Raw genomic sequence first — 10,857 nt, forward strand, 5'->3', positions numbered from 1 at the left:
GTTTCTACTTGTGATGTATGTTGTCGATCAAAGATGCCTCGACATCGGCCATATGGTTTGTTGCACCCATTGCCCATTCCAGATGGTCTGTGGATATCCATTTCTATCGATTTCATCACAGATCTCCCATCTTCCCAAGGCTATGATGCAATTCTTACTGTGGTGGATCGCTTTACGAAAATGGCACATTTTCTTCCATGTAGAAAAACTTTTACTAGTCAAGAATTGACAAGTCTTGTTATGCAAGAAGTTTTCAAGCACCATGGACTTCCAGATGAAATCATTAGTGATCGTGGACCACAATTTATTGCAAAGTTTTGGACACACTTACTGGAGAGCCTTGGAATTTCTCGTAAACTATCTTCAAGCTACCATCCTCAAACCGATGGGCAAACGGAACGCACAAATCAAACATTAGAACAATACCTCCGTTGCTTTATCAACTATCAACAAGATGATTGGATGGATTTCTTACATATGGCAAAATTTGCTTACAATAATTCAATCCATTCTTCTACGGGATTCACTCCGTTCTTTGCAAACACAAGATATCATCCTCGATGGATGATGCTTGAATGTCAAAAGTCTCAAAAAATCCCATGGTCAAAGATCGTCTAGAAAAACTCAAAGAAATTCAAACCAAACTTTCTCACAATTTGCTTCATGCTCAAGCCAAGTACAAGAAGGTGGCAGATAAACATCGCTTAGATTCTTCACTTGAAGACCCTAAGTTTAAAGTTGGTGATCGTGTTTGGTTATTGCGTCGTAATGTGAAAACTACTCGACCAAGTGCCAAATTGGATTTCCAACGTCTAGGTCCATTTGTAATCTCTCTTCAAGTCAACGATGTTGCATTTCGTCTGGACCTACCTTCACATATGCGTCTTCATCCAGTATTTCATGTTTCATTATTAGAACCATGGACATCAAGTTCTATTCCAAATCGGGTTATCCCACCACCACCTCCGGTTCAACTTGTTGAAGGACCTGAATATGAAGTAGAAGCTATTTTGGATTCTATGATCATTCGCCATAAGTTATATTATCTAGTAGATTGGCTGGGATACATGCCTGCGGATCAGACATGGGAACCTGCAACGAACGTCACTAATGCCTCTGAACTTATACAAGAGTTTCATCTTCGTTATCCTCCTAAACCAAAACCTAGTTCATGCATTGCAACTCATGGAACTCGTCGTCAAAGGAGGGGATGATGTCACAAAATGTGAATATCAAGGTTTGAACTTGTGACCTTCAAACAATGGTCTTACACATCAACCATTGCACCAACTCATTTTCATTAATAAATACGTTTTCATATTATTATTAATCAAGAACTCTAGAGCACTAGACACATTAGATGACCGCCAAATGGCATGCACCATATAAGCCAAGTGGCGCACAACATGTATGCCAAATGGCGATCATGCACATTCTGATGTATAGTATATAAGTCGAAGATCTGCTTAGTGTTGAACCATTCCGGTTTTTGGTAATCTCGGTAATCTGCTTAGTCTTCAGCAACCTTGTAATCTCGGTTTCTGGTAATAGAAGTTCTTGTAATTTTGTCTTGTAAACGTCTTCTCGTTTGTTATTATCTTCTTTTCTTCCAAACCGACCTTGTCTTCGAAGCTTGGGTCGCGACACTTTTCTTCGTTGGCAAGCCATTGCCCCCTCTTTGTGTATCGTGTGACGATATCCCGCACGCTTTCCCATGTTTTGGTGAGGCCACTCTCGGTAGTCGTGTCCTCTAGAAGCACTCCAAGATCGTTCCGGTCCCGGACGTCTACGGCTCGTAAGAACATGATAACTTTGTCCGGTGCGAGGATAGCTTGATCTCTCACAGACAACCTCCCGAACCGACTTTCGAATGCTGAAAACATATCGAGGCCACTCTCGATAGTCGTGTCCTCTAGAAGCACTCCAAGATCCTTCCGGTCCCGGACGTCTACGGCTCGTAAGAACATGATAACTTTGTCCGGTGCGAGGATAGCTTGATCTCTCGCAGAAAACCTCCCGAACCGACTTTTGAATGCCGAAAACACATAGAGGACCTTCATCCCCTTGTCCGGCGTTTCCACCCAATCCTCGAATCCTCTCCTCGTTGCCTTGGACGATTCCTCGATAGCGAACATGGTCTTTAGTGCCTGTTCAAATGCTTCACATGTCGGATTTTGTTGTCGTAGCCCGTGGATACTTACTTGAAGCCCGTCGGTAGCCACCTTGTTGAAGGATGTCGCTTGCAGTTCTTCCGAAATCCCGCACCGTATCATTTCCGCCTTGTAGTCCTGAAGATAGCGTGATACATCCTTTCCGTTGAATTGCCCGATTCGTTGCACGAGCCGCTCTACTGCTGCCGTTATCTCTAACATCACATGTTGTTCTTGAAGCATCCGCTCGAACATCATCATCATGTTGTTAGCCTCCGGTTGATTTTCCATCTCCTTGCCACCCGCTTTCATGTCGGGTTCACCACTTCTGTCGTGCCTTTCGGCTCCGGATCGTTGCGTGAGTTGGGCGGGAACCACTAAGGTTTTGGGCTAGGAGAAAATAAAATTCTAAGGAAATGAAGAATATGAAATATGTTGTAAGAAAGAAAGATATGAAAAACTCGTGAATCTGACGAGTATAGTGTATTAGTGAGTACTCAGATTAAGAGAGAAAAATAGTTAGCAAATTCATGAATCCCACGATTATATTATATTAATCCACCCTTGGAAAATAAGCAACAACCACTATACATCTTTCTCTCTCCCTTATATAGTGTTGGCAGAGTCTAAGTTTATCACATGCAAGCATCATGCTTTTCCTAACTTTAGTTTTCACGCACACTGCATGTGCATGATTAGCTTTCTATCCCATCTTTTCTTTTAACTCGAGTGTGTATGCATGAATAACTTTTTGTACGATGCATATCTAGAACATTTACATGAGAGAAATTTTAGTATAACTTTAAGCTTCATAATATGTTGGTATAGTGGTAAGGCTGGGGTTTGTCTACGTGGAGGTACAGGGTTTGAACCCTACCCTATGCACGTAATAAATATTTTTAATATTTTATTTGATTTATTATATGTACTTTAAATCGGATATAGTATTTTACATATTTCACTTAGTGTATGAGTCACACTATGACAACACAAGGTAAAGTATATTAACAAAGGAGAAAGACTCAACATTTTACAAGGTGGGAGGAGGGTGCTTTATATAGTCACCCTCTCTCTTCATTAACTACAAGACTCATGGAGCATGGGGAATGTGAAAGCTCATAAGTTATGTGTCATAGAATATGATTCTATGACTCATACTAAATGCTAGAATACAAAGTGGTAACATAATGGTGACTCTTGACCGTTGGAATGTCTATTCACTCTCAAGGTGAGTTCACACACTAGACCAAGTTGAGCTTGATTCTCAACACGCCCCCTCAAGCTCAGGTCGGGTCGGTTTCAGATGGTATCCGAAATCCGCTTCGACTCGCGTTCCGGAGTCCGAATCCGTGCTCCAGCTTGCGTTGTGTGTAGTTGCGAAGTCTTTGCTTCAGCTTGCGTTTTTCCTCGCGGTTTTGCGCGGTAGATCGGCTCTTCGCGGCTTCGTTGCGCGGTTGTGGAATCCACACGTTATTGGGTAGTGTCTTCAGTACTCCCCCTCAAGCATGCCAGGTCAGGGATCATCAATCCGAGATCAGTCATGAATTGCTATAGCTTGTCGTCTCCTAAGGCTTTAGTGAAGATGTCGGCCATTTGAAGATTTCTGCTAATGTGTTGTTGTAGGTCGACATCGCTAGCTAGAACGCGCTCTCAGATGAAGTGATAGTGCACTTCGATGTGCTTTGTCCGCGCGTGGAACACCGTGTTTCGAGCCAGATAGATACTGCTCATGTTGTCGCAGTAAAGGGAAGTTTGATCCTTGATGGGTATGTCCAGATCCTTGAGTAGCCTTTTGAGCCATACGGCTTCACATGCGGCCACTGTCGCGCCCCTTTATTCCGCCTCTGTGCTCGAAAGAGCGACGATTGCTTGCTTTTTGTTTCTCCAGGATATTTTGCTCCGCTGCTCAGGGAAAAAACAAATCCGGAGGTTGATCTTCTATCGGCTTTGTAGCCGGCCCAATCAGTTTTTGTGTACCCCTCGAGTCATATTGGTATCGCGTTCTTGTAGAGGATGCCACAATCCAATGTGCTGCTCACGTATCATAGAAATCGCTTAGCACAAGGGTTGCTTTTTGCTGCTCCAGGATATTGCTCCGTTGTCGAGGGAAAAAACAAATCCGGAGGTTGATCTTCTATCGGCTTTGTAGCCGGCCCAATCGGCGTCTATGTACCCCTCGAGTCGTATTGGCATCACGGTCTTGTAGAGGATGCCACAATCCATTGTGCTGCTCACGTATCGTAGAACTCGCTTAGCGCAATCCAAGTGAGTATCACGCGGTGTTTGCAGGAATTCACTAAGGAGACCGACCGGATAACTGAGATCGGGTCGAGTGATTGTGAGGTAGATGAGTCTCCCGATGAGTTGCCGATACTGAGTCGGCTCACACACTTTGGTACTGGAGTTCGCATCTACATTGAGATTGCGATTGAGCGGGGTTGCCGCGGATTTGCACTCAGCCATACCAAACTTGTATAACAAATTGAGCATGTAGTGCTGTTGAGAGATCATGATTCCGGCCGGGGTCTGAATTACCTCGATGCCGAGGAAGTAATGGAGCTCCTTCATGTCCGTCATCTCGAACTTGCCGGAAAGGAGGCATTTGACATTATTGATTTCGACGAGATGCTCACCTCCAATGATTAGGTCATCCACATATAAGACGATGACGATCGAACTTGCGGAATCGCGTCGTATGTAGAGGGAGTTGTCCGATTTTGACATATGGAAGCCCATTTGATGAAGATATTGTGTTATCTTCGAATGCCAAGCACGTGGTGCTTGCTTGAGGCCATAGAGTGGCTTCTTGAGTCAGCATACAACTTTCGGATGGGTGCTCGAGTTGAAGCCGAGTGGTTGTATCATGTACACCTCCTCTTCTAATTCGCCTAGTAGAAAGGCGTTCTTGATGTCCATTTGATGGACGTGCCACCCTTTCGCTGCGGCAAGTGCAATTACGGTGCGTACCGTCGTCTTTTTTGCCACCGGGGCAAAGGTCTCCTCGTAGTCAACTCTGTGCGTTTGTGCGTAGCCTTTCACTAAGAGTCGCGCTTTGTAGCGGTTGACGGAACCGTCGGCGTTGTACTTCACTTTGTAAATCCATCTGCATCCGATCGCTTTTTTGTGTGGTGAGGTGGGAACGAGATCCCACATCTCGTTCTTGCGTAGTGCTTGCATCTCCTCGTTCATGGCTACTGAAAAGAGAGATGATGATAGAAAAGAGAGAGAAGGAAGATATAGAAACCCAAATCTACAAAGATATATTAATAAGGAGTGATGATCATAGAAACAAGAGAAAGAAGATACATAAACTCAAGCCTACAAAGATGAATTGATCACTAGAAAAACACACTACATGAATAGGCAAGAAAAACACCACAAGAAAAAAACTCCCCTCACCACCTCACTCTTCTTGCTTTATATGAAGTTCTCCTCTAGCAGATAAGTTTCGCTTGCTTTCTTTTCCACGCTTTTTTTACAGCTTTTCCATCTCCTATTCTTAGCTATGATACAACGATCTTCTAATCGTCATATCTCCCTCATCCATGCTCCAAATTTAGAGTTTTAAAAAGCTACGGATAGCTCTCTTCACAACCTTTCTAATCCATATTTACACGTGATATTTGGGTGTCAAACGAGAGAGTTATGAGCGTTTGTTTCTGACTGCTTTTTGGTGCCCGCTTTTTTCTTCTTTTACTTTTCTCCACGTGACTTGCTTTTTGTTTGACTTATCCTCAAGACCTTAGCTCATGATCTTGCCCTCCGGATGTGAACGCACCATACCTTATATTCTTGTAGACTTCAATACCTTGAATTCTAAAAACACTTTCACAGCTACGATCCATCATGGATCCTTGGCTGCTTCGGAAAATGTTTCCGGCTCGCGTACTGTTGCCACCTTCATCATAAAGGCATAGTGATATGCCATGTAGTCGTTGTAGCAGAATCGGCTGACCGAATTCTTTTCATGGGTGGAGCGACAGAGATTTTCATTTGGAGAGATGATGACTTTCTTAGCTCCGATTGGTACATCGAAGCCGCCGAACTCACTGTCGAGTGACTGCGTCGACTCATCGTCGTCGAAGTGATTGTCTTCGTATTCCGACATTTTCGTCTTGCCTTTGTCCATCTTCGGGCTAGGCCGTGATGTGCTTTGATTGCTCAAAGGATCTTGTAGTCCGCTTAGTCGGGTCGTGATCAGACTTTCTTCGAACATGCGCGTAAGGCGATCTTCATCCTCTATCTCTTGTTCGGCGGATTCCGGGTCGAGCGGAGTTGGAGTCGAAGTTGTCTCTGGTGCGTACTAGGATGCAGACTCGTCAAAAATGACGTCTCGACTTGAGATTTTCGAGTTGAGGGGTTGTAGCACTTGTACCCCTTTTGCTTCAGTGAGTATCCTACGAGGATACATTTCTCTGACTTCGGGTCAAGGTTTTGACGCTTCTCATCGGGGATGTGCACGTACACTATTGCGCCGAATATCCGGGTGTGCGATAAGTCTGGCTTCTTTCCGAAGTATTTTTCATGCGGAGTGACCTCATGCACTCCGGATGTTGTGCACTGGTTCATTAGGTAGACGGCCATATTTGCAGCTTCGGCCCAATATGACTTGGGCATATGCTTCTCGTTCATCATGGCCCGCGCTACTTCGAGGATGTGCCAATTTTTGCACTCGGCTACTCCGTTGCGAAGTGTGTCAGCAAGTGAATTCTCGCTGAATTCCTTCCTTTCGGAGATACGCCGTGAAGTCGTTCGAGAAGTACTCATTGCCGCCATCCGATCGAAGGCATCGTACATGAGGACCAGTGGCTTTTTTGACTTCGTTTTAAAACCTTTGGAAGTGTCCAAACACTTCGCTCATTTGCCGCATCGGATAGAACCACATGTGCCTGGAGAAGTCGTTGATGAAGAGCACGTAATATCGGCATCCGCCGAATGTAGCCATCTGCACTGGTCCCCATACGTCGGAATGGACTACGTTGAGTAGACCTTTGCTCATGTTCCTCTCTTTCGGGAATGGGTGTCGGTGTTGCTTGCCGAATTGGCACGCTTCGCATACACCTTCAATCTCATTCTCTTTGAATGTCGGGAGTCCGATGACGACTCCTTTCTATTTCATTTCTTTGAGTTTGTTGAGATTGATGTGGCTGATTCGCTTGTGCCATAGCTCTATGTTAGAGTCGGCTTTCGTGCTTTTTGCGAACATGACGGATTTCATCTCATGTGAATCGAGAATGAACATCCGGCCCTCTCTTCTTCCGTGCGCGATGATTCGGCCCTCTTTTTCGATGAAGCACCCTTCTTGGTCAAATCGTACTTGCATCTACGGTTTCAACATAACCGGGTCGCTCCGGCTCTCGAAGTTCGAGAAACCATTCTTTATGAGATGTCATATGGTTTGAGGCTCCGGAGTCAACAAACCATACATCCTCCGGATTGATTGCACTAGTTGAGGTAGAGGCTGACATAGAGTTTTCTCTATGTTTCATCATGAACATTCCGCCACCGTCGGAGTTGTGCCCGTACATTCCGATATACTCTTTGTAGTCGGAATTGTGCGCGTAATTCGTGAGTTGTCGGCTTGTAGAAGCCGATTCATGCATCTTCTTTCGGCACTCTTCTTCGTGGTGGTCGAGCTTTCCGCAATATCCGCATTCGGTTGCGTTTTGACGGCTCATGTCGGATTGGAAGCTCCCCCTTCTTGCGAAGGTTCCTCGTTGGCTTCCGTTTTGCAGCCGAAATTGGGAGTTGTTGTCGTAGGTCGGACCTCGTCCGCCTTGTCCTTAGCCGAATCGGCCTCTCGCTCGTCTGTGTCCTCTTCCTCCGTTCGAGTGCGTGTAGAGCATGTGGCCTTCCGACTCATTGCTCCTTGTACACACGTGGTTTTCTTCGACCAATAGCATTGATTGGACCTCGAAGAAGGAGGGAGATTTCTTCCTTGCTAGAACGGCGGTTCGCATCGCACCGAACCGTGGTGCGAGGCCTCCGAGGCATATTTGCACCATCTCATCATCATCGATATTTACGCTTATCGAGCCGAGCGAGTTGCAAAGCCCCTTGATCTTCAAGGTGTATGTCGTGATGGACATGTCCCTTTGTTGAATGTTGTTCAACTCTTGGAAGAGTTGAAGCCTTATTGTGGTTGTGTTCGCCGCGAAAATGTTTCGTAGATTTTCCCATGCCTCCTCCGGCGTCTTGGCTTCGCGAATGTAGCCGAGCATGTGATCGTGAAAACATGTCGCCAATCAATACATCACGCGGCTTGCGGCTTGCTCCCATGTCGCATGTTCGGGAGCCGTTTCGACAGGTCAGTCTTCGTGCACTCCTTTGATGTAGCTCCAATAGCCTTGTCCGACAAGGTATTGGTGCATAGATGTGAAGTTGTTTCGATCCAACTTCTCGGTAGGGAGAGTGCTCCCCATTTGAGTATTTGTTATGTCAATTCTTTTTCTTCTTCTTCTTCTCTCTTCGAATGCGAGCTATGTAGCGAAGTTACGATAGCGATGGGCCGGTTCTTGGTCATCAGCGTAGGACACAACGCATGCGGATGGGCTAGATTGAGCTACCAAGTCGCTCTGATACCATGTAAAGAATCAAGAGATGGATTCTGTGCAGCGGAATAGATATGAACTGTGTGTGTGTATGAGAGAGAGAGAGAGTGAGTGAGAGAGACAAGGAGTAAGACACAGAGAATACGCAAGGTAAAGTATATTAACAAAGGAGAAAGACTCAACATTTTACAAGGTGGGAGGAGGGTGCTTTATATAGTCACCCTCTCTCTTCATTAACTACAAGACTCATGGAGCATGGGGAATGTGAAATCTCATAAGGTATGTGTCATAGAATATGATTCTATGACTCATACTAAATGCTAGAATACAAAGTGGTGACATAATGGTGACTCTTGACCGTTGGAGTGTCTATTCACTCTCAAGGTGAGTTCACACACTAGACCAAGTTGAGCTTGATTCTCAACAATATGTGTTATATGTATGGCATGTGCATATGTAAGTATGTGATATATGTGCATATGTAAGTATGTGATATATGGCATGTGCATATATGTATGGCATGTGCATATGTCAGTATGTGATATATGTGCATACGTATGTATTGTATGTGCTATGTGTGGCATGTGCATATGTAAGTAAGTATGTGATATGTGTGCATATTCTATATATGTGCATATGTATGCATTGTATGTGCTATATGTGTGGCATGTGCATATGTAAGTATGTGATATGTGTGTATGTTCTATATATGTGCATATGTATGTATTGTATGTGCTATATGTGTGGCATGTGCATATGCAAGTATGTGATATGTGTGACATATGTTCCATACATATATGTGCAGATGTATGTATTGTATTTATTGTATGTATGGCATGGGCATATGTAAGTATGTTCTATATATGTGCATATGTATGTATTCTATGTATGGCATGTGCATATGTAAGTATGGTGTTGAGATACAAGGTCAACATTCGCCGGATTGGTGTGTAAACCGGTGCGTAAGTTGGTACATAAACCTGTGTGTAAACTGGTACGCAACAAGAGGCCAGATCCGTGCGGAAACCGGGAGGCCGTTGAACAGATATTCCGCGAGGGAATATATTTGGGAGTTAGTGTAGGAGCTCAGTTATGAGCATTGAAGTACGTGTTAGTACTTCCGTATGGACTTGTACAAAAGTGCTCCCTGAGCACATCCTATGTACAGAGGTTTTACACATTATTTTGAATTTAGTTTTTTCTGTGTGTTCATTCCCTCTCTATCTCTCCCGCGTACATTGTGTCTTAAGCTCTCCATTAAACCTGTTTTTCTTTCTCTGTCGGTATTTTGTGTTTCGTATAGCTTCCGCACGTAACATTTCACATGGTATTAGAGCATCAGGGTTGAGAACCTCTGCAACCGACTTCAGCTCAAAACAACAAAAACAAACCTAATCTCGGTGAAGCTCAGACATGGATACTGGAGCTATGTCGATGGCGCGAATGAGGCAACACCTGAATCGACACACAAAGACTTCCTGGCCTGGGAACAGTCGGCGAGCACAGTTCTCTACTGCTTCGCATCCTGTGTGAGCGAACAATTCTTGAGCTACATTCAGGATGCAAGAACGCCGAAGGATTCTTGAGGAAATCTGAAAAAGATTTTCGCCGCAAGCACCACAGCCAGGAAGCTCCAACTCTGACAGGAGTTGAGCAATGTGCGTCAACGCGACATGACGGTGGCTGACTACAACTCCAAGGCAAAGGATATCTGCGAGTCTCTCGCCTCCATCGATGTGAACGTTGAGGAGGGCGAAATGGTGCAGATCTGCCTCGAAGGATTGGCGTTGAAGTTCGGAGCATTCCGAACTGCCATTTGTACAAGGGAGAATACACCGTCGTTTTTCGACTTACAGTTGATGCTCCTTGTAGAGGAGAATCACGGGGGTGCATCGACGAGTACGCACGCCGAGAACAAGATGTTGTACATGAAGGGAAATAGGCCCCGTGGTCGTGGCGGACGAGGCGAGTTGGCACACAATGGAAGCGGTCGACGGGAGCAAGGAAGAACGCATCGTGGTGATGCTGACAACAATTCTAGCCCCTCTGGAAGCAAGGGGAGTCGAGGAGGCGACGAGAACCGGCAATGGAAACACGCCGCAGAATGTTGGTATTGTGGCAAGAAAGGCCACAAGGAGAGCGAGTGCTGGAAGAAG

The 10,857-nt window shown here is 45.0% G+C and overlaps 1 protein-coding gene across 1 annotated transcript; it reads left to right on the plus strand.

The window, feature by feature from the left end:
- Window positions 1-599: 599 nt before the first annotated feature.
- LOC147855983 (uncharacterized) lies at window positions 600-1,214 on the plus strand. Its single transcript, XM_087329609.1, has one exon. It carries the CDS (start codon window positions 600-602, stop codon window positions 1,212-1,214), a length of 615 nt encoding a protein of 204 aa, XP_087185735.1.
- The last annotated feature ends 9,643 nt before the right edge of the window (window positions 1,215-10,857 follow it).

The sequence above is a fragment of the Azolla caroliniana genome, unplaced genomic scaffold (assembly GCF_043228905.1).
Source record: "Azolla caroliniana isolate FFs.n. ecotype wild unplaced genomic scaffold, voAzoCaro1.0.p SCAF_13, whole genome shotgun sequence".
NCBI lineage: Eukaryota > Viridiplantae > Streptophyta > Polypodiopsida > Salviniales > Salviniaceae > Azolla > Azolla caroliniana.